Here is a 27064-nt window from a genome sequence, read left to right as displayed (position 1 = left end):
AGAGAGCGAGAGGGTCGACTTGGTTGGCGGGATGACACTCAGTCTCCGTCTCCGTCTCAATCTCTGTCGAGTCAAGTCGAATAGTTTAGTTTAGGCAGAACTGCACCCCTCGAAAATCAATTCACGGTTTAATACCTTGGGAATTCAGGCGCGTTGCGCTCAGCAAGGAGAGGAGGAGGAGCTATGGCGCACAGCCTTGCGCCTTCAGCCTTCAGCGTGCAGCGTGTAGGGTGTAGCGTGCAACAGTGAGAGCACAGGGCAATACCGCAATGCGAGCAAGAAGGAAGAGCATTGCTGTTGTACTCGCTCCTCCCTTGTTCTGCCTCCTCAAGACAGCAGATAGCAGATAGCAAGCCGATGAAGCCTTGCCCATTGCGAGATGCGAGATGCGAGTTGCAGGTGCACTCTGCACTCGACTGCCTGGTGGCAGCAGCAATCCGACTTCACTCTAGCTTTGCTTCGCTTCGGTTGCGATTGATGCAATGGCTCAAGGCAACATCCGGTTCATTTATCAATGCGTTTTATATCGTCTTTTGCTCGACGAGAATCTCTGTGTTCCAGTGCCAACCTATTGCCGGACACAATGAACGCATCTGTGGAGCGTCTAACATATACAGGGCCTTTGGACTGTGCTCTAAGCTGCGCTTGACTTTGCCCCTCCACCTCACCTCACCTCAAAAGTACAAGCTGGGCGCAGCAAGAATATCTCTCCTAATCATCACCTGTGCCTCTTCCATCTTTTCCTTCAATTGCCCATCTCCAATAACCCTCGCCGCATCCCTGACCTCCAAACAAGTCTGATCCAACCTTGTCATAACTCTCACAATAGTCCCTTCCGCGACGTCTGTCAGTTGGGTAATCTCCTCAAAGGAAGTCCCCTCGGCCCAGCGGTGCACCACTTCTACCAGTCCAATCTTGAGAGAGGTGGAGTAGTCATTGTAGTTCAACTGATGCTCTGCTTGCACCTGAGATACCCGCTCTGAAGTACTGAGGATGGTAGCTAGTCCCTCCTGCAGCCGCTCAGTCAGCACAGGCTCACTGTCTGATTTCTCCTGGAAGACAAAGACGCTTAGCAGCGCGACGATTTCCGCTGGGGTGTACGTAGCGAAGACGTTGTCGAGTATGAGTTCTGTGAGGACTAGCTCATCGGCAGAGTTGATTTCGCAGGCGACGCGACCTTTGAGAAGGACAGATTCGGTGAGGGGGTCGATGAACCGGAGTGTCTTGAGGACCTCGACGCGCTGCTCGTAGTCTGGGAGGAGCTCAAGATTTTGGTTGGACATGGAGTGCTCGATGCGAGCAATTTCGCGCTCTAGGCCTTTTCGAGCGTGAGTGATCCGATACTGGCGGAGGTGAGAAGAGCGGTAACGTGATCAGCCAAACGTCGGCAGCGTTGTTGGCAGCTGTCAATACTCAAAAGACTCACCTCTTTTGCAAAGTTCTCCCCTTCCTCAATGGGAGCCACAGTCCTTGCTCTGTCATCTCGACTCTTGAGCGACTCTTGGAAGTCAAGCCTCCTCAGTTTGGACCACTCCACCTCCTGACTGCTAGCCGCCCGTTCTCCCGCGGCGCGCAACTCGACTATCGTGCCCTGCATTGCCTCGACGGTCTTGTTCATTGCAGAGATACGATGCGCCATGATCATCGACTGGTCAATCTTGAGCGTGTGCTTCGTCACCAGGGAAAGGCTTTGCAGTGGCACTTCTCGCAGGTCGTACACCAATTCTTCCTCACCTTCGGTGGACATGACAGGGGGCCACCGAGGTGCAACCTGAGAATCGTCTTCAAGGTCGTACTCTCCCTTTTTGCGTCGAGGTGAGACAGCCGCTAGGACGAGAAAGATTCGACTTGCGACTTGCTTGACCAGCACGGCTGGATTGTTGTTGAAGTGCGCATCGCGGAGCAGCACCACTCGCCCAGGTGCAAAAATCTTACTGCCCTGTTGCTGCTCCAGGGCCAGCTCGAGCACACCGTGGAAAGCCACGCCTACAGCTCTGGCCGCGTCATGATAGCGACGCAGCTCCTCTTCGCGCTCGGGAGGCTGGACACGCGGGAGCCTCTCCAGCTTCTTCTTCCTCTCTTCAACCTTTTTCTGCTGATCGGGGAGAAGTCGCTGTGATGCATTCTCGGAAAAGGAGCGCTTGATCATCTCCTCGACTTTGAGCGTCTCGACTCGCAGCAGATTGAGGATCATATTGTAGGTCAGTCTGAATTGGGACTGCAGCTTCGTCGGTTGACCAAGGAGCATTTTGTGTAGAATGGCGGTCTGCAACAGAAAAAAGAGAGGAGGATTGTCAGCATTAGCGGCGAGTGAAGCATACTCAAAGCTTGCGTGCACTCACCTCTGGCAGCTCCTCAGCAGCATTGATGATAACTACTCCAGTCTTATCCAAGCCTCTCCTTCCAGCACGACCACTCATCTGCGTGTATTCACCCGCCAGAAGCTCTCTAAAGGAATGTCCATCGTGTTTCCTGATGCCAGAGAAGACGACGGATCGCGCGGGCATGTTGACACCCATGGCAAAGGTCTCGGTAGCGAAGAGAACCTTGACTAGACCTCGCTGGAAGAGGAGCTCGACGATCTGCACGGGGAGAAAATCGCATGTCAGCATGCGCAGCCATCGAATTCTCAGACTACTCGGGCGAGACTCACTTCCTTGACAATTGGCAGCAGGCCACCATGGTGAACAGCGACACCTCTACCCAGCAACTCCCTCATACGCTGAATCTGCGGCAGCTGTCTGTCACTGCCCTTCAGCCGCATCAAGCTCCTCTCAATGACGATGTGCACCTCGCTCTTCTCCTTGGCAGTGCACAGGTCCGTATTAGGTATACTAGAAGCATACTCTTCGCATCGCCTCTTGGAGAAGACGAAGATCACGACGGGTAGGAGGTCTTTCTTCTTGAGTAGACCTGTGAGGTGGACATAGAGATTCTTTGTGTCGCCTCCCATGGTACGGGCCATACTTGCTGCCCCACCACGTCCTCTCTGAGCTGGTGTCCCACCACGGGCGACCAACCCGCCTCGCTGCACTCCTCCGCCACCTCTGCCACCACGGGCGTTGGATCCTCCTGCGCTACCGCCCCTGGCGCCTTGCCGCACAGGCTGGGCGATCCCTGCAGCTTCCCTCTCCTTGTCTTGCTTACGCTTGAGTGCATCACCAGCCTCCTTGATGCCGGACTCAAGGAATCTCGAAGAGGCGTCGACGACCTTGAAGATGTCCCTGTTGGCATACAAGAAGTGCTCAAGAGGGACTGGACGCTTCGATGTAGAGATGACGTAGATGTCCTTCTTCTTTGTCCTTCCTACCCAGTCGGCAAATTCTCGGGTATTGGGGACTGTCGCACTGAGCAGGATCAAGCTGATATGTTGGGGACAGAGGATGATGACTTCTTCCCAAACCACTCCTCTTTCTTGGTCATTGACGTAGTGCACCTCGTCAAAGATGACAAACTCGACGTCACGGATCAGGTCCGCTCCTCTGTAGAGCATACTTCGCAGAATCTCCGTCGTCATGATCAGACATGGCGCCTCTGGATTGATCTGCACATCTCCAGTCAGAATGCCGACGTTCTCAGCGCCAAACGTGGTCTTGAAGTCTCTGTACTTTTGGTTGCTGAGTGCTTTGATGGGTGAGGTATAGATGCAGCGGGTCATGTGCTTCTGTGCAAGAGCAATGGCGTACTCTGCAACGACTGTCTTTCCCGCCGATGTATGAGCAGCGACGAATACGCTGTCTCCTTGCTCTAGATGGTATACAGCTTCTTGCTGGAAAGGGTCTAATGTAAAAGGGAACTTGTGTGCTGGGTGAGGAATGAGTTGATCGAAATTTGCCAAACGCTTTGAAGAGTCTACTACGTGCGCCCACTCCCTCTTTTCAATGTCTTGCCGGCCCTTGGAGCGAGACGAGGATGCTTCTGCGCCTGTATGCGGCTTATCCGTGGGCAGGAGCTCATCGAGCTCGTTGGTGGCTTCATTGCTTGATGGCGGCTCAGGCGCTCCAGACACCTTGAGGGATGCGGGCTGCTTGAGGGATGGCTGGTACACGGGCGCGGCAACTAGGCCCTTGGAAGCATCATCGTCCATGAGATCTGCCTCATCCTCTTCGTCCTCTTCGCCTTGACCAGGAGCCCTGAAGCCGCGTTCGAAGCCTGGAGGGATGGTGCGCAACCCCCTGCCCCAATCCTTGATGGCTGCCTCGACCTGCTTCACCTCAGCTTCCACTCCATCGACCTCGCCTTCTGGCTCTAGAGCGAGATCATCATCGTCCAGACCACCGGGCATGAACATGGTCCCTCCACTGCGCCCACGTACAAAGCTCATGCCCTTGCGCTGTGTAGCTGCGAGCTTACGTAGCTCGAGCTGCGTCTTCCTGGCTACAGCAGAGGACGAGGCGGGCTGATGGGTGACCACCTCCTGTGAGCCAATGATGTGACCATCTAGACCAGCACGGATAAAGCGTAGCGATGTTGTTTGCGGAAGGGGGTCGGATGGTAGCAGCGACTTGAGGTCCGGAGTGCGACGCCAATGACTGCGAGGTAAGGTGAGGTCAGGCGAGGCGGCGTAGGTGAGCCAGAAGGCGTGCGAGGAGTGCGAGGATGTTCCCTTCTGAGGGACTTGGTTGGTCTACTCACACTTGCAGCTCATCAAGCCCAGGCTGTTCTATCCGATTGTGCGTGGCGGTGAATCTCTTCTGTAGCATCTCCTTGATCTCATTGCGGCTATACCTGCTGCCCACCAGCTCGCTCGAGGGAGCCAGCCTGAGCTCTTTGAGTTGAGCCTGCAACCGGGCGAGGCGATCATGGTGAGGCTTGGAAGAGGAAGAGGAGGAAGCCATGAGCGCCTGGCGTGGCAGACGTCACTGAGAAGAAGAAAGGATGACGAGGAGTGAACAGAGGTACGACGAGGGAAGCAACGACGAGCATCAGCCATCGGAAAGGAAGAAGCCAAGCGTCGAGCGGGAGTGGAGCGGCGCAAGTTGAGCCGAGGCGCATGATGGTCGTGGTTCCGTTCCGAGTTGCGTGTGTGTGCGTGTGTGTGTCCGTCAGCTGATCCACCACGACGCGGGGGCGTGTGCGTGCGTGTGTGTGTGTTGTGTGCGGATGGCGCGCTTCCGTTCCTCCTTTTGGAACCAAGACGCTGCCGGAAGCCACGACCCATCATTCCATCACCATCACCGATACCATCACCATCATCGTCTCCTCATCTCCCCCTCTTTCCCTCATCCCCATCTCACCACCATGCCGCCTCGAGCGGCCACAGGGCGATCTCGCACAGCCGTGGCCTCATCATCGCGTGCAAAGGCATCCACCAGTGCACCTCGAGGTCGACCTCGCAAACAGCCAACCACGACCCACGCGAAGGCATTCCTCCAGGACGACGACGATGATGATGAGAGCGCGCAAAGCGATGCAGATGATATCGGACGTGATGACAACAGGACACGGCACGATGGCAGTCAGAGCATCACGGGCCCCATCTTGATGGACGACGATGAGGAGGATGAGCTCGGTCTCCGCTCCCCAGTCAAGATCGTCGAGGCGCCGACAGTCAAGACCAACAGGGTGGGAGGAGGAGCCGCAACTGCAAAGGGCAAGGCGGTCTTCGGTACAGCCAGAGGAGTCAACACACAGTCTACTCATGACCACTCTGACGAGGGGGACGATACAGAGGATGTCACTGCCTCGAAGCGATCCTCGCGGCAGCCAAAGACCAAGGCGGTCCGCGTGGGCAGGAAACCAAACAACACCGCTGCCCACCCACGCGTCAAGGCGCTCGCGGCCTCGTCAAAAGCGAGGAAACCAGCAGCATTGGTCGATTCGAGTGATGAAGAGGAAGATGTGCAGGAGGTTGATACAGAGGTCGAAGAGGTAGAGACGACACCGCGGTCTGCTGAGGGGGTGAGCATGCCAGAGGAGCAGATACAACACTTTCTGCATGGATACGATTTGGATGGTGAGTCTACGTGCCACGATCGCGTGCAAGGAGAGGTGGCAGCTGACTTGACAATCTCTGTCCACTAATACAGCTGCCAACCGTCTGGATCGTTTGCGGAACCACCTCACCGTCACCCTCGAATCGGCTCGATCTCAAATGTCCATCCTCCTCTCACGGTTGCCAATGGCCGCTCGATCCCTCACTCTCACCGACTTCCTCGAGCTTCACGAGTCGGACGTCAAGAAGGTCGTCGGCGGAGGCGTGGACACATTGGCGGGTAGCCAGGTGGATGATGCGGATGGGTGGGAGGAGATGAAGCGGAAGCGGCCTAGGGCGAAGGAGCAAGGTGAAGAGGATGGGAACAAGGACAAGGGCAAGCGAGGCAAGACTGGTGAGTAGCGGCTCGAAGTGACTGAGTATGTAGACAGGGTTTTGGCTGACGCATATCGGACCTTTGACCTCCCTTTGCCGCTCTGTCAGCTCGGCGCAATGCAGCAATCAGCTCACCGGCCAAGCCCTCGTCAGCGACGCGCCAACCTTCGAATCGAGCAGCAGAAAAGAAGGCAGGTCCATCCTCCAGTCGTCCACTCGCAAGCAGCGGCCCCCCAGCTCCCTCCTCTGCTACCTTCTCACCTCGCCTCAATCCCGCTACACGTACCATGCCAGCGCCATCCGCTGCTACGAAGACGCCTGCTCGCGCTCCCGCTGCAGCTGGACGTGCTTCGCGATTGGCCAAGATTGGTGAACAGATCCAGATGTACAGCTTGAATGGCAGTCCCATTACGGGCTTCATCGGCCCAGATGGTAGACTGCGCTACCTCCCCAGACCTGGAGCAGACTATGCTGATCAGGACGAGGATGCAGCAGCTGCCGATGCTGCTCCTGCCCTGCCGCCCATCAGCAAGTCGACAGATGGCAAGAGCGGCGCTAATGAGAGCGCAAAGAATTTGCAAGCTGCGAATGTCCTAGCCAGCATCCTACCCAAGCAAGGCGAGCCATCTTCTTCCCGAGCTCTGCCCTCCTCTCCTGCTCCACAACGCTCTGCTCCGTTTGGTTCGTCACTGGGAGCTACCAGCAGCCTCCAACCCCGCTTCGACGACGATTCCTCTGCTGCTCTCCAAAGCAGCAGTCCGCTCCGCCCATCCTCACGAGTAGGAGCCCACTTTTCTTCCTCGCTTGGCATGGGTCTCGGCTTAGCAGATGAGAGCAACGAGCTGCCCGACGAAGAAGCCTACATGAGGGAAATCATCGCCCAAGAGGAGCAGAAGCGTCGCGAAGCGGCTGGGAGGAGCGCAACGCTGCAGCACAAGAGCTCTGCTTCGCGACTCATGGCCAAGTTTGGTGCTGGAGGCGGGGGCGGCAGTGGGTCTTCCAATGGGGGTATGAGCTCTAGACCACCTTCTTCGCCTGCACCTGCTTCCTCTTCTTCTTCTTACTCTGCCAGATCGGGCGGTGGATTCAGGTCTTCCTCGCCCTCCAAGGCTGCGCCAATCTCTCGCGGCGGTGCTTCGCTCATGAAGCCTGTCTCGTCGAGCAAGAATTCCACTACTGCTGCTGCTGCTGCTGCTCCTTCTGGCGGTACTGCTGCTGCGTCATCCAAGGGTGCGTCTTCTTCGGCCTCGGGCAGGGGAGGGAAGCAGCGTCTTTCCCTTATCAATGCACGCGGAGAAGTGGTGCCCATTGAGGATATTCGAGAGGAGGACGTGCCGGTGGAGCAGAAGGCCCAGCTGGCGCGGATGTTCCAGCGCTTGGGAATGGGATTGGGAATTGGAGGAAGCCCAAAGAAGAGGTGAAACCCACCACTGGAGGCTCATCTTGATCATTCTGCTGCTGAGTGCTAGCTTGTATCGTTTTGTTCCCTGATTGTCCGTCTGTCTGTCTGTCTACTCGTACGCATACACTGTCTACTTCGCATACCCCTGGCGACGATGTACCTCCACTCTATCCACACATATACATCGAGCCATCTACCACACGACCACATCATGTGCTGTCTTTTCAGTCCACTGCTTGAATTTTGCATCGGCATCGCTTCTATTGTGACCGTTTACTTGTGTTTCTAGTCTAGAGTACAATGCGGGGGTCGCCTAGTCTGTGCGGATGCGGAAGAAATGTGGAGGGAAAGAGAACGCATCTCGCTCAGACAAGCGTGGCCGTGGCCGTGGGCGTGGCGTGCATCGATCGTCTGCCGTTGCCGTGATTCCCATGCGGGGCTTGTTGGTGCATTCTTCTAGACGTCTGGCAATAGACTAGACTTGGGCTTATAGGCTTACTCAGAGGTAGACTAGACAGCACCAAGCTTGCGGACTGGTACAGGACCGAGAGAGCAAGTAAGCGAGTCCTACCACACTCTCTTCCCGTTCTCACCTCCTCCTCCTCCTCCTCCTATCCACCATGACCCGCACTACCGCCCACGAAGACCCCCCGGGCCCACCCGAAGGCACCGGTCCCCTCCGCATCGGCGCCTACCATCGTCCCACTGTGGGTGAAGCAGAGCAGAGCTGGTCTGAGCTGGTAGAAGTCATTGAACGTGGGAACATGGCTGATCTCAAACGTCATGCTAGTACCGAAGAAGAGTATGGTGCCTGGAGTGGACCGATCAAGGAAGCTTATGGTGGACTGGAGGAGTATATTCGTCAAGTACGTTTAGGGTGGGGGAAACCAGATGGCAAGGAAAAGGAAGTTCCTGGACAGGAGTACTTTAGGGGTGAATGGGTGAATGATTCTCCACAACGACATAGAGCAAAGTGTATTCCGAATGACTGGCCGTATGCCGTGCCAGAGGATTGTGGACACTTTGTCGTCTGGTCCATCTCCCCCATGCTCCACGAGGGGCTTTTTCAGACGGAGGATACGCCTTTTGAAGAGGATCAGCGGAAGGCAATCTACGATGCTGTATGCCACGATGGAGTTCGGGGACGTACTGGCGCGCCTAGCAGAGTAGTGGGACAAGAGACGATCAAGGCTCTTCAGAGTAAAAAGGAGGTCAAGACGAGGGATACACATCCGCCAGCGGAGAGACAGAATGGACACAAGGAGGAAGAGGAGGATGATATCCATCATGAGACGATCGAATCGCTGGCTATGAGGGCACAGGCTTGGGCTGGGAGAGAAGTCAATGCCTATGTAGAAGCAAAGTGGCCAGAAGATCAGTGGGAGACGGTGAGTAGCCGCTAAGGGGAGAAGCAGGAGCAAGGATCTTCGTTACAGCTGGAGACTGATTCAGATGCATCTCCCGCTTCTTCCCTTCCAGGCCTGGTTCTGCAACCCACCTCATCTCAGGACTGTCCCAGGACTATCACATTTTCAGTGAGTTGACAGGAGTGCTAGCCGCTTTTGGCGCAAAGGAATTGCTGACCGGAGCTCCCTCTCCTCTCGCTTCCTTTGCTTTCTTGTTCCCAGTGTCCTTGCCCGCAGAAAGGTCAGCGACCCCGACAATCCGAGCGACCCATGAGCTCTCCTGCAGACACCAAGTAAGATATAGACGCAGACTGCCAGATAGACCTTCTTGTACCACACCTATGACCATCTAGACTCATTGCTTTTCAGATCATGCTTGCGCTAATACCCTCTGAAGGGAGACCATCCGCCCTGTCATTCCTTGATCAGTCTCGTCCGGCCGGTAATAGAATGTACGACTTTGTAGATAGATGAGAGTCAAGATCTTTCGGTCTCTTGCGATTCGACTGGTCTCTCTGAAAAGGGCGTCTGAAGGTGATGCACTAAGTGACGAGGTCATCGGCCGGTGAGCATGACACCGTGCTTCGAGCTGCAAGGCATCGCCCTTAACGGGCAGAAGCCACGGCGCCCATGACGCCCTTGTCGTAGAAAGCGAATTAGTTTGCTCCGCTGAGCGTTGCTCCTCTTCTGTCTCTTCCATCTCTCTATCTCGCCCCGCACCTAGCTACGAGTCTCGCCTGTTCCATCGCGCCCAGCACTAGCTGCACCGAAGACGAGGTGTGGATCGCTGTTGCGTGCCAGCTCTGCGCCTCCCTGAGCCTCGATCTGTTCTTGTATCCGTGCGAGAAGTGAATTCTGCCGGGCTCTGTCAGGAAGCGAGCGGTAGTAAGAGAGGAGGCAGAGAAGGCCGCGAGAGGTAGGAGTGAGACTCGGTAAGCTTTTCCGGCTCAGAGAGGCAGAGCAACTCACATCACCTCTTCATTCTCCCTCCTGACCTCCTCAAACATCTTCTCTTCCTCCTTTGTCGGTCTCTCTCCCTCCCCTGCTCTAGCTACCTCTCCTACTTCTCCTTCTGCCCCGCCTTGTACAAATTCCTGCAGAGCAGCATTGCTCTCCTCGAGCTTCAGGATGCTGTTCTGCAGTCGCTCCGCCTCGAGGAGGAGAGTCGAGGGCTCCAACGAGCAGAGCGCCTCGTCGCTCACATCTGCCGAGGTGCTGGGCAGGGGTGGGAGGAGGAGAGGCATCGAGAGTGGAGAAGAGGTGTCAGATGGCAGGACAGTCAGAAGGGGTTAATCGTACAAGAGGAAGTGGAAAGAGGGAGACGCGTAGCGGAAGTGGAGACGGAAAGGAAGCCCTACGGCCGAGAGGACCCGGGAGCAATACGAGGCAAGAACGGCATTGCTAGCGGGTGACACGGAGCGAGGCGAGATCTACAACTAAGTCTACATAGCGAGGGCTCAGACCGGTGACAGATAACGATGCAAGACCAGGTGACGATAGTGGGATCCACAGCCCCTCAGAAGGAGAAGCGGAGTAGCTGTGGGTTGAGGAGGAGATGATAGAGGATGTGCCCCGGGTAGAGGACAAAGAGGGGCCAGAAGACAAAGAAGCCTCCATGCGCCTGCCACTCGATGGGCAACAGGTCACTCAGGAGTACACCCGACCCAGCGATGATGATGGTGCACAACAGTAGCATCACCCAATTGCGCCGGCAGATCGCAGGGAGCTCTCTAAAGAAGTGAGAATCTTCGAGGCTCTTCAGAGTGGAGCCCCACGTCATATTATACGAGAAGAGGTGTGCCAGGAGTGCCGTCATCACGTGATAGGAGATGCCATTGAAGAACAGCAGCATAAAGAACAACCAGGTGACGTGTTCTTTGACGCTCTCGAAGAACCCGTGCGTTCTGGCGCGATACTTGGCAACGATGTATGATAGATTGCCCAAGCCGGAGAAGACAATGATGACGCTCACCCATACTTGAAAGGGCCGAATAAATGCTTGATCGAGTACGGGCGCAAACCATGACTGGACGATGATCAGCCCTGCCGTCAAGGGAAAGGCGCAAGCGATACCATAGTAGGAGAACATGTACGAGGCGCTGGCGAATTTGGCATGAGTTGGGATCTCCTTGACCCACATGTATTTGCGGAAGAGGGGTGTGAAAGGACCCTTGTATAACCACTTGTGTATAGGATTGAAAAGGAGCTCTGAGACCCCAAACGCATACTTTTGCCATCTATTGAGCTCGTCTTGAGCGGTAAGGGAGACTCCCTCAAGGAAGGCACTGTTCGAGTACGTGGCCCAGCGGGTAATGTAGCCTGCTATGAGGAGCCTCATCGACATTTCGAAGTCTTCAGACACTGTCCACTCGGCCCAAATCTTCTTCACCCCATCGTCAGGGTCTGCAGCTGCGGTCTCTTGCAGAGCAGACCATCTGAGAAAAGCATTGTGGCCCATGAAAGGAGCAGTGTCCCCGTTTGCGACGCAGTAGGAGATGGAGAGGTTTACATTGCGCGTAAAGAAGCCGATTCCCTGCTCAAAGTAGTTGTTGCGCTCGCTTGCGAACATGACGCCAGAGCAGTGCTGCAAAATTGCCACTTCGGGGCACTGCGACATCTCTGAAGCAGCGTCAAGAAAGCAGTCTTGCGGAACTCGAGTGTCGCAATCAATCAGTAGGATCAGTTCGCCGATCCGAATGTTGCCCGAGGCTTCTGCCAGTGGATGTGCCTGTGCCAATGCTTCCTCTAGACATGCTTCGTAGAGTGCATTTTCCTTAGCTAGTGACCAGTCCGAGAAGGAGGTATTCGGGCGTTTATCAGCCATGAGCCTCTCGACGGCGAGAGAAAGAGAGCAAGTAAAGTTGAGATTGGACGCTTTCTTGAACCTGCCTCGTCTTTCAAAACCATCCACGTTATGTCCGGGGCGAGCAACCCAAGCAATGTGGTGAAGGTCGTAGAATTCGAGTCTCTTGCTTCTCTCTTTATCGTCGACAAGAAGGAGGCCATCTTCAGAGACTAGAATGGAGGCGGTGCCCCCCTGAAGCTCGTACGTTTGGATGGCTCTGTTCACTGACTCGATAGTGGGGGCGAGTACAGTCTTGAGTGGCTCCTTGTACACTGGGATTTGAATGGTGATGTGAGGTAGAGCGGTGGTCATCCTTTTGGGCGCCACACTAGAGTAATATTTTGTGTTGACGTTCATCTGTCTGACAGGGCCGACGAGCATGCAGAGTCCTGTCAGGATGCTGTCCGAGAGGAACAAGACGACGACGAAGATGGCAGGCACCACGACGGCAATGCTCCATCTGAGATAGGTCCCGTCGGTCGCAGTCTGGCTGGCAAGCGCACGCAAGGTGAGGGAGCAAATGACCAAGTCCATAGCGATGGCCAGACCATGGAGAACAGGCGCGATCATCACCGTGCTTCGCTCCTGATGCGTCTCGAGAGCCTCAGGATCGTCCATGCCCTTTTCGTCGCTTACTTTGCTGGTGACGAGTTTCTCGCCTCCGGGGCCTAGGCGCACGCCTTCTATCCGACCCAGGGAGCTCCAATCGGACTCAAGCACAGTGGAGATGCTGACATTGAACCCGTCCTGTGGCGGCAAGGGCGAAGGGGCAGTAGCTCTTTGCCAGATATACTGCACCATCTTGGCCTCGACTTCCTTGGCTGCCGCCATGAGCTCTTCTACTTTGTCTGCCCAAACAATCAGTCGGCCTTCACTGCGGACCACAGCAGCACCTTGAGCTTTTTTCGCGTCGTGCAAATGTGCCATTGTCTCGACGACTTGGATACGGTTTTCAGCAGAGAGAGCAAGCTCTTCAGCGTCGTCGGAGAGGGATGAGATAATGGCGTTGATGACATTGGATGTTATCGTTACAGACGCCTGGTCGAGAGCAAGGTGAGGTAGAATGAGCTATAGCGAACACCGCGACAATTCAATGGCCATAGACAGCACTTACGGTGACTTTGAGCGTCGCCAACGCTGCGATCCAAGGCCGCAGACGTGCATCGTCCTGGGGACAAGAGACATATCTTCCTTTTGCAAATCGCAGGGCGACTCCGTTCCACACTTCAGGAGCGTCAGAGAAGAATCGCTCCTTGTCAGCAAAGCGGTATAGCGCCTCTGCCATAATCTCGTGGGCCGTCTCTCGTTGGGAGGTAGCCAGGTTCCCCTTGCTGCAGAAGCTTGAATTGAGACTGTTGGAAGACTCGTCGCGCCGGTCTCCGTATGAGAGTGCCCACATGGTGCCTACGCCTGGACCAGAAGATTTTGTTGGCGTTTCAGGACCAGCCGGATGTGTTGGTGTGTCAGGCCCTGAGGAGTCTCCTGGTGTATCAGGACTAGACGATTGCCCTGGTGTATAAGGACTGGATGATTGTCTCGGTACGTATGGAAGAGATCTCCGTGGTGTGTATGGACTGGACTTTTGTGCTGGCGTGTACGAGCTAGGTGCTGGAGTCGGGGGGCCATACCTCAGGGTCGTTGGCGTGTAAGGAGCGTATGTCCGGTTCAGTGGTGTCTGAGGGTCTTGAGGGCGAGTTGATGGTGTGTGAGGGCCTTGGAAACGAGCCGGTGGTGTCTGTGGTCGTCGAGGTCGAGCGGGCGGCGTCTGAGGTGCGTCCGGTCGAAGTGGCCTCGCGGGTATATATGCTCGAGCTGGAGACGCAGGCCCATCTCGCTGGGCGACGTGCGTGCCAAAGTAGTCATTCTTGTTGTCAACGCTCTGTGACAGCTGGTTCGCATGTGGACGAGAGAAGTTGGGCATCGGGGTCATCGTGATCGCGACTGATCAACAAGGAACGAGCTGCAGCGTCGAGCTACGCGTGACGCGGAGGCACAGGCGAAGGATGATCCGCGCTACTTTCGTAGGGCCAGCCGAATGGAATGGGGTCAGGATATGGTGTGGATTGCGGGGCAAGACGAGCCCCTACCGAACCAATCGTTGCTTTAACGAGGTGTCGCATTGCGCTGCTACTGCCGTGCGACCCGAGTCGCCTCTTGGGGACCACGATCTTCTGGCCTTCCTCTTCAGAAGTCCCCTGCACTTCTGCCGATCGGCAGTTGCTGGTGAGTTCTCTGAGGACCGCGTGAGGTAGCCCAACCCACGGCGGTCTTTCTTCTCTACCCTATCTCCCAGAACTCAGAATTCGTCGGCCCTTTGCCTAGCCCATGGAACCCGAAGGTATTTCGTTCCTCCGGCGATGATCCGCCAACGCGACACGTTCTCCTCCGGTCGCGAAGCAGCACGCGGGCCCGAGACGACCAGTCCGACGCTCAAGGGGCATAGCCAGCCGACTCCGGTGCAAGGGTGTGGTAAAGGTTCGCATACTGAAGGCCGAGCGCCGTGTGCCATTCGCAGGACCCGTACTCTTGCGTGAACCTTACTTGTTGCGGCCGTATCTCCAAGAGCAATGCACAGCGGGGGTGAGTTGAGTGCGAGCCAGAAGGCCGGTGCGCCGACACGTGGTTTGCAAGTCCGCCTCGGCTGGGCAGCGGTGCAAACAAATTCGTTCCACTGTGCTTCTCCTTGCAGGCCAGGGGGTCAAGCCCTGACAGAGAACGGGCGAAGCGAGCTTCACCTGGGCGGCTACTCCTTCCTTTCCTGGCCATATTCTGTAGCTCAAGGATGTCCTAAGAAAGGATCGGCAGGCGTCCTGCCCCTTGTCATGCTCTGCAAATCCGTGCTTGCGGGACCCCGGCGGAACGCGGGACAGACAAGCTCTGCGCCACGCTGATTAGGTCAATCTCGTGCAGGCTGATAAGCGTAGCGTGCTCGACTGGACCAGACTTCTTACCGGTCCCACGTTCGTGATCCTTCCCGCCCCTGAGCATCGAGCAGCGGTGGGCCCCCTCGGATTCACACGTACTGGGCGGAGATTGACGGGGAAGCTCTAGAGGCTTTCGAAGACGCCAGAAGGGTACGAAAGAGGCAAGAGTGGTCAGCCGCGACGTAGAGCAGTGCCGATGCCTCGAGGGACGGCAGTCAGTGTTCTCAGACAAGTGCTACCGTGCCAACCCGAAACCGATCCTGCACTATTAGCTTCAGGGAAGTGTTCAAGGACAGTGACACAGTACAGACGATGCGAGAAGGTTGCTCAAAGTGACTCATTACCCAGGAAGACAATAGTGCTGACGTAGTACAACGTGACCCGGAATGCCACGAACAAACTCTATGGGGAAGCGGAAAACATGGATGCGGTGACTATATATAATACAAGAGGGTCGTCTTAATCTATTGTGCTTAGATTAGAAGGAGAATCGCAGAAGCTGAGGGTTGAGGACCATGTGGTAGAGAATGTGTCCCGAAGCGATTAGGACCATTGGCCAGTAGACGAAGAAGCCTCCGTGGCCCTGCCACTCGATTGGCAGAACGTCTGTGAAGATGACACCGGTGCCGCCAAGGATGAGCACACTGATGAGGAGCATGCCCCAGTTCTTCTTGAAGATGGCGGGAATCTCTCGGAAGAAGTTCGAGTCCTCGAGATCCTTGATCGTTGAGCCCCAGGTCATGTTGTACGACACGAGGTGGGCCACAAGAGCGGTGGAGACGTGGTAGGAGAGACCACTGAAGAAGACGAGCATGAAGAAGAGCCAAGCGACGTGCTCCTTCAAGCTGGTGATGAAGCTGATTCCTCGCGCTCGGTATTTGGAAATCATGTAGGAAAGATTACCCAGACCAGAGAAGACGACGATGACGGCAATCCAGACCCTGAATGGCTGCAAGAAGGCATGATCCAGCGTTGGGGCAGACCAGGCTTGTAGCAGGACGAGAGTGACGGTAAGAGGCAAAGCGACTGCGATGGCGTAGTACGAGAACATGTAGGAGATGCTTCCGAATTTGGCGTGGGTAGGAATCTGGCTGGCCCAGACGTACTTCCTGAAGAGACCGGTGATGGGTCCTCGGCGGAACCACTTGTACAAGGGGTGGAGGAGAAGCTCAGACACACCAAAGGCGTACTTCTGCCATCGGTTGAGTTCGTCCTGGGCCGTGAGCGACACACCCTCGAGGAACTCGTTGTTCGAGTAGGTAGCCCATCGGGTGATGTAACCAGCCATCAGCAATCGCATCGAGATCTCAAAGTCCTCCGAGACGGTCCATTCAGCCCAGATGGTCTTGACACCGGTGTCTGGGTCAGGTGCGGCGACTTCCTGCATCGCGGACCACCTCAGGAAGGCATTGTGACCCATGAAGGGGGCAGTGTCACCGTTCGCAACGCAGTACGAGATCGAGAAGTTTACGTTGCGCGTAAAGAAGCCTATGCCCCTTTCGAAGTAGTTGTTCTCAGTGACCAGCATGACGCCGGAGCAGTGCTGCAGGATGGCGACTTCGGGGCACTGGGTCATTTCGGAGGCGGCATCGAGGAAGCAGTCCTCGGGGACACGGGTGTCACAGTCGATGAGCAGGACGAGCTCGCCAATGCGGATGTTGCCAGAGGCTCGGGCCAGAGGGTGAGCCTGGGCGAGGGCCTCGGCGAGAGCCTCGTCGTAGAGTGCGCACTCATCGGCGTAGGACCAGTTGTCAAGCTCCTCTCCGGAGGTGGGTCGACGTTCGGCAAGAATCTTCTCAACAGCAAGAGAGACGGCACAAGTGAAGTTGAGGTTAGAGGCCTTCTTGAATCGACCCCTTCGCTCGAAGCCGTCGACGTTGTGTCCAGGGCGAGCGACCCAGGCGACGTGGTGCAGGTCGTAGAAGTCCAGGCGCTTGTTGCGCTCCTCTTCGTCGACGAGGAGAAGACCGTCCTCGGACACGAGAATGGAAGCAGATCCTCCCTGGAGCTCGTATGTCTGGATAGCCTTGTTGAGGGATTCAATGGTGGGAGCCAAGACGGTCTCGAGAGACTCCTTGTACACGGGCATCTGGATGGTAACGTGAGGAAGCGCGCCTCGCATGCGCTCGGGCGCAACGCTTGAGTAATACCTGGAGTTGACATTCATCTGTCTGATAGGACCGAAAAGCATGCAAAGGCTACCAACGATGTTGTCGGCGAAGAAGAGGATGACGATGAAGAGACCGGGAATGCAAGCAGCAATGGCCAATCGAAGGTAGGTTCCATCAACGGCAGTTTGAATGATCAACTGACGAAGAACGAGCGAGCAGAGGAGCATGTCTAGCGCAATGGCCAAGCCGTGCAAGACTGATGCAATGACGACGGTGTCGCGCTCCTGGTGGGTCTCGAGAGCTTCGACGTCTCCGCTCTTCTCGTTGAAGACCTTAGTGGTGACAAGTCTCTCGCCGCCTTTTGCGGTTCGTACGCCCTCTTCGGGGACTTTGGCAAAGTCACCGCGAGTGACGGCGCCGTCGGCTCCGATGGCAGCCGCGGGAAGGACGGTGCCGGTGGCCTGCTGCCAGACGTATCGTACCATCTTGGACTCGATCTCCTTGGCGACGGTCATCAACTCCTCGACCTTGTCGGTCCAAACGAGCAGGCGACCCTCTGTTCGGACAAAGGCAGCACCTTGAGCCTTCTTGGCGTTGGCCAGCTCCTCGATGTTGTCGAGGACCTGGATACGGTCCTCGGGAGTGAGAGCGACCTCTTCGGCATTCTCCGAGAGACCAGAGAGGATACCAGCGACGACTGTCGAGGTGAGAGTGACGGTGGCCTGATAGTCGCGACGTGTGTGAAGGTAGTGTGTCAGTTTGCGTGGCGCGTCGCAAGGTAGTGCAGAGCTCAGGATTTACTCACGGTGACATTGAGGATGGCCAAAGCCTGGACCCAGGGCTGGAGTCGGGGGTCGTGTTGTGGTGCACAGACGAAGCTGCCCTTTGCCAGCCTCAAAGCCACACCGTTCCAGACCATTGGGTTGTCGGAGAAGAGCCTCTCGCGCTGAGCGTAGCGGAAGAGGGTCTCGGCCATGATCTCGTATGCGTTCTGGCGTTGCATGTAGGAGAGCTCGCTGTCCTGAGACGAGCTGGAGCCCATGCCGTTGACAGAGCCAGGTGTGGAGCCGAAGGTGGGGTAGTAGCCGTCGGCGTGGGCAGAGCCGACGCCAGGTGTGGCCATGCCAGGTGTTTGGGCGCCGTTCTGGAGGGCGCCGACCTTCTCATTCTCGGTTTCTTCCACCTTTCCAGGGCGGAACTTCTTGAGGAGACGGCTCATGATGATGGTGGTGGTGATGAGTGACAGGCAGTCGTGAGATTAGGGGCGATGGAGGGGGAGTCGACGGATGGAGGAAGGTAGGAAGGAATGCAGTGACTAGGGCGAACGGGCTCTAGGATGAGCTGTCAAGCTCGAGGGAGGAGGGAGGAGAGAGTTGCTGATGAGGAGGGGGAGAGGGCTGGCCATGGATCCCTTCCTACTTGACCTTATATGAGCGTGTCAGGTTACACCCAATCCCATCCTACCGTGGAAAGGCCAAGGATGGCCTACTTCCTCTCCGGGCCAAGATCGTGCATTGGTGAATCTCCGCTTGCCCTGCCCTGTGAGTCCACCACGGCACAAACAAACAGGGAGGCGCAGGCAAATGAGTTTTTTGCCAGAGACATCACCCTTCGATGATCGAGCTGCATGGCTATCGCCGTGGTGGTCTGAGGTGAGTCCCCACGGGATGGGAGAGATGCAGCCGCCCCTTCCGTGCGGAACCCCGTCTGGGCAGGACAAGCAGATTGATGTGCAGTGAAGCCCGTCCAGGGATGAGACTGTACCGTGTAGATGCCCTTAATTGGTGTCTGGCGGGCGTCTGGCCCCTGCTACACCTCGTTTCCATGGGTGCTGTCAATTTCGGTAGGGCGTGCCATGCGTGGGATGAGACTGTCACAGGCAATTAAAACTTCTCGCCTCGGGCTCCTGTGCCGGCAGCGGGCCAGTCTCACCTGCAAACCATTCGAGTCCGCCCCAGTGATTGCATAGAAGCCCTGTACGCCGGGACGCGACTTGCCGCGTTGCCGCAATATATGCAGTCGTACAGCAATCTGCGACCAATTTAACCGTGCAATTGGTTGGAGGATGTCTCATCGACCGTCTGCACTCGCCTGCAGGAGTACCACAAACGCCACCCCCTTCGCTCCGACGTCCGGACGTCTGTCGGTTCACATCCGTCTGGACGTTTCATCTCCGACACACCCAGCTTGAGTCCGAGGCACTGGGACAGTGTAGGCTGACCCGGGTTGGCCGGGTTGGAACCAAGGTCCGCCCGCATGGAATCCCGCTGCAGCTCCGCTCTTCCGCCTCTCCGAAGCTGCGACCCCCCCTGGGCCTAATTTGAGATTGTCTCCAATTTGTTTCAGGACCCTCAATGAGTGGAGGGTGACGGTCCAAGATGCCGTCGCACAGTAGGCTAGATCTGGCAACTACCTGCCTGGTCGGGCATGCGTACGCAGAGTACACTGCCTGCTGCTGTTAATTTTGTCTGCCTGCGTCCCTCTGGAAGCATCCCTTACTGGAAATGCAGACGCTTCGATAGACAAATTTTCGCATGGAAAGGTGGCCAGCCTCTATCTCCAGCTAATTCTCCGTCCATGATTTCCATTTGGTAAGGTAAGGCTTCTAGCAGGCCCTACTTCACGCCTCCTTGCATCGCTAGGATGTGGTCTCTCTTCGGCCCGCTGCTGTCTCGCTTGGGCAACACGGCGACACAGGAAGCGAGTTTCTTGGCCCTGCGAAGGCCTGTCGCTGCTGGAGCCGATCGTGGTGCAAAGATTTGTCCTACACCCTTGACGACTGCTACCTCGTGCTCCGTAAACCGACACCGGCAACTCTGATCTAAGCAGAATCGTTGATCGAGCGACGATCAGTCCCGCGGCTCCGTCGAACTCTCACAGAGGATGCTGAAAATTGCCCTGCCTGATCGATCGGACCTCATCGCCACTAATTGGTTTCCATCTGATTTTCCCACAGTTCCTCTTGCTCTTCACCGAAGGCGCTTCTCTCGGTGACGTTATAGTGCCGCTGATGAAGGTGGTGCTCGAAAATACCTGGATAGGGTCTGAGTTTCTGAGGCTGGGCCTGAGCTATGCCCGTCGTCTTATCTCTACTAATTGCTGCTGCCACAATCACCATCCTTGGTCACCCTGCGTCGAATTCCGCTCCGCGCCTTCACCAAGTGCTGAGAAGACGTCCCGGGTTGAGAAACCCTATATGTCTCCTCAAGGGTGTGGGTCCGTCGAATCGATTAGTTCCAGGTGAGGGTTATCTGTACGGAAAGCATGTACCACACATCAAAATCAAACTGCGTTCCGCTACCAGCGCGCTGAGCCAATCAAAGCTTGGCCTTCTGGAAACTTTCCAGCCTCGATCGCTTTCATCCTTGGCAGGTCACTTGTTGGGGAACGCCAAGGCGATTCCGGCAGGAGCGGCCGCTCGTCCTGGTAGAACCCCATCATGAGCTGGTAGCGGAAGCGCACAGTCCAGAAGGCGAGGCGTGAGGCACTCTGGATTGGCTTCGATGGGAAGAAGACGATGACATTTGCCCACGGCAAGGTATGCATGCAGACATGAGAGATCTAGAGCAGTAGAAGAGTGTATGCAGTTCCGACGCTCCCGCCGGCTTGAGCTCAGCACTGAGACTTAGATGAATAGTCTGATCAGCTCGAAGATGACTGTCAATCGAAAGGTTCCAGTGGAATGGATCAGCTCTCCGTTCCGCTTTCGCTCCACATCTGCGACGAGGACTCACTTCCACCTCCTAGCAGTAGGATGAATGCCCAGACCACCCAGGGAGCTACTGCTGGCTTCTTGTCTAGCTGCGCCCTCTCGGCAAATGATGGCCGCGGCTTCGTCTTGCCCTGTCTTGCTGCCTCTGCGTTGCGAGCATTCTTGGCCTTGATCTTTCCGCTGGTGGACTGTAGTGGACGCGCAAGGAGAAGAGAGACGGAAGCGCGTCAGAAGGGCTCAGAGGATATCCGTGGGGTTCTCGCGGCGGCTAGTCTGGCATCGGAAGTGTTTGCGATGCCCAGAAGCATCATCTGATTCCTTCGAAGCGTCTATCGCCGCTCTTACACTTCCAAAGCTGTAGCCTTGCGTCAAAGTCCTGCCAAAGTGCGGCTGACGCCCTTCTTCCCTATCTGCTGTGCTTCGAACCGTAATCGCAGCAAGACTAACCATGATGGGAAGGTATGTAGGTGGTCTAGATGAAGCAAAAGTGATGCAGTAGCGAATGGACTCTACTTCGGATGTGTAGCTTGCTGATGTGTTGAAGGCTGGCGAGGATCACTGTTGTGGACGTTGCTACGAGGTGAAAGAGCTGCCGAGATTGCTCTGACTCGTATCCGATCCGGTTGGATGGCAATAGGTGATAGATGTCGAGGTATGCGCGAGGTGTCTGCTGACTGCTACTAGCTATTGCTGATGCTGATACTGCCTATGGCGATACTATAAGAAGAAGAACTAGTAGTGGTACGATGTCTGGTCTACGTGGAAGGGAGGAGGAAAGAAGGCCACGCAGCCAAGGACAAAACAAAAGCTTCGCTTCGCATGCAGCCGCCGCCGAGGAGACCAACACCACATTCAAAGTCCGACTGGGCCCCCACGCCGCGCGCGCGCCGTACAGCGCCACGTCTTCTTCATGCTACCAGGCCTTGTTCAAGCTACGGCTACTTCCAGGTCTTCACACTGACACATACATCGCCTTTTCACTGGGACCGACGACCGTTGGAAGCAAACGAATATTTGATTGCTCGAAGAGCTTCTTTCAGGTGACATGGGGCAGCGACATGAGGGACGGGGGCGGGCGAGCGAAGGCCTCTGTTGGGGAAATGGCGGTGAATATGATCGCGAATAGATCGAGACGTCTTCTGACAGTCTTGGGCGGCCTGGATAGCAGAAAGACACCGCAAGCTGTCAGTTCGGGTCGGAACGGACTGCAGGCTTTATTATCTAACTCACGTAGGCACTCTCGAGGGCGCGACCTCTAGTTGTCTGCCGCGGTGCAGCCCTTGCAGGACACGAAACCGATCATACCGTTGTGGCAGTTGATGCTGTCCACCTCAATGCCGTTGTGGCGATCTGGGAAGAAGGAAAGCTTGCTGAAGTTTACCTTCTTGACGACGTCGAACTTGTCTCCGACGTGGGCCCTGGTGGACTTCTCCTTGCTGAGCTCGTAGCTGCCCTTCTTGCTATGGTAGGTGAAGGAGAGCATCTCCTCGGCCGACTGGCGAACGCACTGCATGGCCTTCTTCCTGGTCACCTGCTCATCGGAACGAGCAAAGACCTGGCAGTTGTTGCAGTTCCAGAGACCACCATAGCCCCGGTCTTCGGCTTTGGCAACCGAGGTGAAGCCGGTGATGGCTACGACGGCCATGAGGAGGGTGAGAGCGCCGATGCGGACCATTGTAAAGGATTTGGTGGTGGTTGGAGGGGAGCGTAGGGTGGTGTTGTGGGCGAAGATATGTTTGAGGTAGGGAGGGTTCGAGGCGATGTCCTATTATAGCTTCACTGCCACTTCTCTTTTCAGGCCCCTTGGCCCCCTATTACGGCCCGTGGCTATGCCCAGGGGCTTCGTGCCTGAGCACTCTCTTCAAAGTGCTTGAGTCACTTCATACGGGCCCACTCCTCGGACTTCTGGCAGGCAAGCTGGGCGTCGTCAGGGTCAGTGTGAGAGCAAACATTTAGTTCCATGCCCTGGCCCTGTTGCCTGGTCTCCGTGCACCGGGGCCGTTCGCCCGCTGAACTGCCTTGCCCTACTATAAAGCAGAAACCTGCCCTGCATCGTACCGACGTGCTCACATTCATCTCGAGCTCTATGTCCCTGACCCCAGCACTTCTCCGAGTCTATGCACAACCTCTCAGGTCCTCGCTCAGATGCTGATAAAAGGTGGAAGAGATGAGATTCTGCTCGGAGAGCTTAGAGAATGTGGTAAGGGGCAACATGAAAAGGAGCAGGCATTTGTTTGCCTGTCCGCGAAGCAAGACGGGCAATGCTGGTCGCGACGAAGAGGAGATGAGACCCGAGAGCCCCAGATATCCTGCATGGGAAAGCGAAGCATTATGCGTCAGTATGGATGTGCTGTCCACTCGTTCCCTGACGCAATACTCACGCGAGCGCCCTCGCTTGAATAACCGCTTAGTGCTTCTCGCACTTGGAGCAGATGGCGAGTCCCTCAAGGTTGTTCTCGCATTCGAAGTTTCTGATGGTGAAGCCACCAACCGAGTCGGGGTGGAACTGAAGGTCCTTGAAGTCGACGCCCTTGACGATGTCGTGCTCGCCCTGGTCAGTCTGGATCTTCAGGGCCTTGTGCTTGATGAGCTTGTACTCAGTCTTGGAGCTTCCCTTGTAGAAGTCGGTGATGTGGCCAGCGAGCTGCTTGACACACTTGAGTCCGTCCTTCTTTGTCAAGGCCTTGTCAGAGCGAGCAGTCAGCTGGCACTTGTTGCAGTCGTAGTGGTGTCCGCTACCGGCGGCGGCGAAGCCGGTCATGGCGACCAGGGCGATGAGGCTGAATGCGGCGATGCGAACCATGGTAGTGATGTCGGGTGGGGGAGAAGGGGGAGGTTGTGTAAGGTGTAAAGAGAGTGTGGAGAGGTGTGGGAGTGAGGGAGGTGAAGTCTTCGATGGTACGTCGAGACACGCCTTCTTATATCTCTCATCAGATGAACGGCTCCTCCCCCTCTGTTTTACGTCTGGCTGCACAGAAAGGGGCTTTCCGTGCCGGGCGCTCAGGTGTGATGTGCGGGTGTATATATGGCCCCTTTCACCACCCTCCTGCGCCAAGGTACATTTGAAGCGGGAGTCCGTTGCTCTGCAAGGCCCAGCGTTGATTTGAGGTCAAGGACTTCCGGTGCTGTATCTTCTGAGCGTCGTTAAAACCGACATAGAACGACTCGGATGGGAACTCGTATCTGGAAGTCCGGCACTGAGAACGGTCGGGCATAGGAGGTGCAGAGGGCGTCCTGCCAATTCATAGCCCCTTTTGCCGCCCTGCCTGCTCCAGCTCGGTCTAGCCAGCACCTGAGGCATTGTCCGTGAGGCAGCCGCAAGCACACATCGAGCCTCGTGACGGGGTGGACACTGCGACTCTTGCTGGAACATTCCACGTCGATCGGACAAGCACAGTCAGGGCACATTAATGGGTTTATTTCTGCTCAGAGAGCTTCGAAATGGTGGAAACAGACATGGGTGACATGGGACGGTGCGTTACTACGAGAGCGACTGGGATGGACACAGAAGGCTGCTTGTGATGGGGTCTCAAGCCTCGCAACGTAGCGGAGACGTGACAATTGACTGACGACAGCCTCATGCTCGTCTGTGTGTGCGGAAGGCCGACAAAGTGGTCAGCATCGATGCAAGTCGCTTCTCCTATGCTTTCGGAAGACTCACGCCGGAAGCGCCAGAGGACATGTCGCTCAGACGGTGATCTTCTCGCATGCGGTGCAGACAGCAGATCCAGAGTTGCCGTTGGCGCACTTGAAGTCGTCGATGGTGAAGCCACCGTGTGAGTCGGGGTGGAACTGCAGGTTGTGGTAAGTGACCTCCTTGATGACGTCGAACCTGCCATCGGGGGCAGAGCCGCGAGTCAGGGGCTTCTTGCTGAGGTCCCAAGAAGAGTCATCACCACCCTTGTAGAATTTGGTGATGTGCGCAGAGAGTTGGCGAGTGCACTGAAGGGCAATGTTGGCCTTTTCGTATTCAGTGGAACGAGAGATTAGCTGGCAGTCGCTGCAGTCGTAGTGGTGGCCGTTGCCGGCCGAGACGAAGCCGGTCAGAGAAATGACGGCGGCAAGAATGGCGAAAGCTCCTGTGCGGACCATTTTGAAGATGTCTGGTAGTTGGCTGAAGGGTGTGGTGTGAAGGGGTAGTGAAAGATGGATGGGTACGAAACAGTGAAGTGCTATGGCTCCCTGAAGTCGAGCTTATGTATCTTCGCACAACACCCGCGATTATACACACTCTCCCTATACGGCCACCCTATATCCTCGAGAGGGCCCATGGGAGCCACTATGCATGGACGACGGTAACACAGGGGTGCGGGCCGCCCTGACCAAGATTTGTGGTAGCGGACGGCCCTGACCGTGAATCCTCACAGCAACTCGAGAAGTTCGTTCATACGGAGCCGCGCGACGCATTACCCCTATTGGACTACATATTTGAACGTGCGTGACAAGGATCAGGCCTCAGAAGACTCCTTCAAGCAGGAGTCGCTCCATGCAATGGAGTAGCCCCTGTCACCTCCTCTCCGCTGCGCATCCAGATTGGTCACGCGCGGTAAACCGGAGTCTCGCAATATCCGTGAGCAGGGCCACCAGCTCGACAGGGCCTCGCACACTCTCGCTCCAAGATGGCAGGGCGCAGGTCACATTGATGTCACGCCCCTTTGAGCCGTGTTCACACTGCAGTACACACTCGAAAATGGATGACTGAAATAAAACATGAATTCCCAAGTGACGTGATGACCGGTTGTGGGATGAGACAAGTGATGTGCGGATCGATGAAAGAGAGAACACTACATGAGAGACAATGCTAGGATGGAGGACATAATAAGTAGATATGGGTGGGCGAGAAGTACTCGACAAAGGTGAGGATGAAGGGAGGTGGGTGGAGTCGGAGGTGGAATTTTGCTGCGTCGCGTCGCGCTTTAGGAGCACTGGGCGCTCTTGCACCATCCGGAAGAGTCGGTGATGTAGGAAGGGTCGTTCTGGCCTCCGTAGTTGGTGGCAGCGCTAGTAGACTCGCAGATGGAGTAGAGGGCGCAAGTGTAAGCTCCGCTGTACTTGCCACCCATGTCGCCCTCGGTTGTGTCTCCGTGGTCGAGGTAGGCATTGACAAAGGCACAGCCGCTGACTTGGTCGCAGACGGTCAGGCATCCTTCGGTAGTGTTGGAGAGACCGTAGGTGAGGTAGTTGGCATTGTCGATGATGGCAGCACCGACGACCTGACCAGCGTATACACCAGTAGTAGCAACAGTGGTGTAGTTGTTGAAGGTCTGCAGGTAGCCGTCGTCGCAAGTGTTGAGGGGAGTACCAGTGGCCACAGACACTGCAGAGGAGATGGTAGTCGAAGTGGTGGCGGTGGTGGTGACAACCGAGGTGACAGTGGTGTCAGTGGTAGTGGGAACGACGGTGGTGGTGCCGCTCGCTGTGACGGTGGTGGTTGCGGTGGTGGGGACAACGGAGGTCACGGTGGAGACAGCGGTAGTGGTGCACTTGACGGGTGACTTGATACCGTGACCATTGTTGTAGGCGGGGCGAGGCCACGAGGGCTTGCCCTGGAATCCCCAGTCCCATGAGTGAGAGGGAGGGGATGCCTTGTTTGGGTTTCCATTGCGGCAGAAGCTGCTCCAAGATGCGGGCCAAGTCTTGCACAGCAGAGTGCTTCCACCGTCCCACTTGGGCTGGGAGCAGGCAACGTTGCCAATGTACCAGCCGGGGGTAGAAGACTGCTGCCAGGGGTAGCCAGAGGCTCCGAAGTACTTCTTGTTGGCCAGCAAGGCAACAATGTCTGAGAACCAGTCACGAGACTCAATAGAAGCAGCTTCGGCCTCGCCGGAAGCGCTGAGGGCGACCGCGACCAAGGCAGCGGTGAGGAGGGTGAATCGCATTTTGAAAGAAGAGAGTGATTGGGGTGGGGACGGGCTGTCGGATTGGTAGAGTGGAGTGGAGTGGAGTGCAGTGGAGAGGTGTGAAGTAGAGTGGGTGCTTTGATGAGGAGAAGACAGGTTCTGAAAAGGGTGCAAAGGCCTGCTTTATGTACCTTTTGTTCGCACCTTTGCTACTTCATCCTCGTACGCAACGCCTCCTCACTTGTCTGCGCTTCAGACGCATCGTCGGGCAGAGAACAGATGGTGATGGCAGAGCATAGGCCGCCGTAAAATGTTCGAGGCCTGCCCAGCCATGGTTCCAGTCCACCGCCTGAGACAAACGCGACAATCCTTACATGGAGAAGGCTTGCGCCACGCCGATCGTCGCAGCATTACCGGCGGGGCATCGACGAGGGTCTCGAGCCGTCGGGCCAGGGTGACCGAAGCCTCGGGCAGAGGGTCCGAGATCGAGGCGTAGAAGGCCTTCCTGAAACAT

General features: G+C 56.2%; 10 protein-coding genes across 10 annotated transcripts; 2 read left to right on the top strand and 8 right to left on the bottom strand.

Moving 5' to 3' along the window:
- Positions 1-491: 491 nt before the first annotated feature.
- BCV69DRAFT_264609 (putative SKI2-antiviral protein and putative helicase) lies at positions 492-4916 on the bottom strand. Its single transcript, XM_025490758.1, has 5 exons — positions 4636-4916; positions 2654-4532; positions 2343-2582; positions 1427-2266; positions 492-1343 (listed from the first exon to the last, which is right to left on the bottom strand). The coding sequence occupies exons 1-5, from the start codon at positions 4836-4838 to the stop codon at positions 675-677; spliced, it is 3831 nt and encodes a 1276-aa protein (XP_025350643.1). The 5' UTR covers positions 4839-4916; the 3' UTR covers positions 492-674.
- Positions 4917-5145: 229 nt separating this feature from the next.
- On the top strand, positions 5146-7965 carry BCV69DRAFT_291578 (hypothetical protein). The gene is made up of 3 exons (XM_025493756.1): positions 5146-5956; positions 6030-6329; positions 6419-7965. Exons 1-3 carry the CDS (start codon positions 5242-5244, stop codon positions 7729-7731), a joined length of 2328 nt encoding a protein of 775 aa, XP_025350642.1. The 5' UTR covers positions 5146-5241; the 3' UTR covers positions 7732-7965.
- A 169-nt stretch (positions 7966-8134) lies between these two features.
- BCV69DRAFT_279425 (hypothetical protein) lies at positions 8135-9609 on the top strand. Its single transcript, XM_025491249.1, has 3 exons — positions 8135-9100; positions 9192-9247; positions 9341-9609. The coding sequence occupies exons 1-3, from the start codon at positions 8333-8335 to the stop codon at positions 9390-9392; spliced, it is 876 nt and encodes a 291-aa protein (XP_025350641.1). The 5' UTR covers positions 8135-8332; the 3' UTR covers positions 9393-9609.
- Positions 9610-9838: 229 nt separating this feature from the next.
- On the bottom strand, positions 9839-10362 carry BCV69DRAFT_295816 (hypothetical protein; the record flags this gene model as incomplete). Its single annotated transcript, XM_025493936.1, has 2 exons — positions 9839-9983; positions 10088-10362. The coding sequence occupies 2 exons, from the start codon at positions 10360-10362 to the stop codon at positions 9839-9841; spliced, it is 420 nt and encodes a 139-aa protein (XP_025350640.1).
- A 272-nt stretch (positions 10363-10634) lies between these two features.
- Positions 10635-13893, bottom strand: BCV69DRAFT_295815 (hypothetical protein; the record flags this gene model as incomplete). Its single annotated transcript, XM_025493935.1, has 2 exons — positions 10635-13001; positions 13078-13893. 2 exons carry the CDS (start codon positions 13891-13893, stop codon positions 10635-10637), a joined length of 3183 nt encoding a protein of 1060 aa, XP_025350639.1.
- Positions 13894-15365: 1472 nt separating this feature from the next.
- Positions 15366-17974, bottom strand: BCV69DRAFT_243467 (hypothetical protein; the record flags this gene model as incomplete). Its single annotated transcript, XM_025490070.1, has 2 exons — positions 15366-17720; positions 17804-17974. 2 exons carry the CDS (start codon positions 17972-17974, stop codon positions 15366-15368), a joined length of 2526 nt encoding a protein of 841 aa, XP_025350638.1.
- A 2670-nt stretch (positions 17975-20644) lies between these two features.
- BCV69DRAFT_279421 (hypothetical protein) lies at positions 20645-21492 on the bottom strand. Its single transcript, XM_025491248.1, has 2 exons — positions 21158-21492; positions 20645-20898 (listed from the first exon to the last, which is right to left on the bottom strand). The coding sequence occupies exons 1-2, from the start codon at positions 21158-21160 to the stop codon at positions 20686-20688; spliced, it is 216 nt and encodes a 71-aa protein (XP_025350637.1). The 5' UTR covers positions 21161-21492; the 3' UTR covers positions 20645-20685.
- A 473-nt stretch (positions 21493-21965) lies between these two features.
- BCV69DRAFT_295812 (hypothetical protein) lies at positions 21966-22385 on the bottom strand (the record flags this gene model as incomplete). Its single annotated transcript, XM_025493934.1, has 1 exon — positions 21966-22385. One exon carries the CDS (start codon positions 22383-22385, stop codon positions 21966-21968), a length of 420 nt encoding a protein of 139 aa, XP_025350636.1.
- Positions 22386-23117: 732 nt separating this feature from the next.
- BCV69DRAFT_295811 (hypothetical protein) lies at positions 23118-23513 on the bottom strand (the record flags this gene model as incomplete). The annotated part of the gene is made up of 1 exon (XM_025493933.1): positions 23118-23513. One exon carries the CDS (start codon positions 23511-23513, stop codon positions 23118-23120), a length of 396 nt encoding a protein of 131 aa, XP_025350635.1.
- Positions 23514-24397: 884 nt separating this feature from the next.
- BCV69DRAFT_275014 (hypothetical protein) lies at positions 24398-26589 on the bottom strand (the record flags this gene model as incomplete). The annotated part of the gene is made up of 2 exons (XM_025491054.1): positions 24398-24824; positions 25652-26589. The coding sequence occupies 2 exons, from the start codon at positions 26587-26589 to the stop codon at positions 24398-24400; spliced, it is 1365 nt and encodes a 454-aa protein (XP_025350634.1).
- Between the last annotated feature and the right edge of the window lie 475 nt (positions 26590-27064).

This window comes from Pseudomicrostroma glucosiphilum (assembly GCF_003144135.1).
Source record: "Pseudomicrostroma glucosiphilum strain MCA 4718 unplaced genomic scaffold BCV69scaffold_1, whole genome shotgun sequence".
NCBI lineage: Eukaryota > Fungi > Basidiomycota > Exobasidiomycetes > Microstromatales > Microstromataceae > Microstroma > Microstroma glucosiphilum.
The sequence above is the reverse complement of the archived record's forward strand: the minus strand, read 5'-3'. Positions and strand labels throughout refer to the sequence as shown.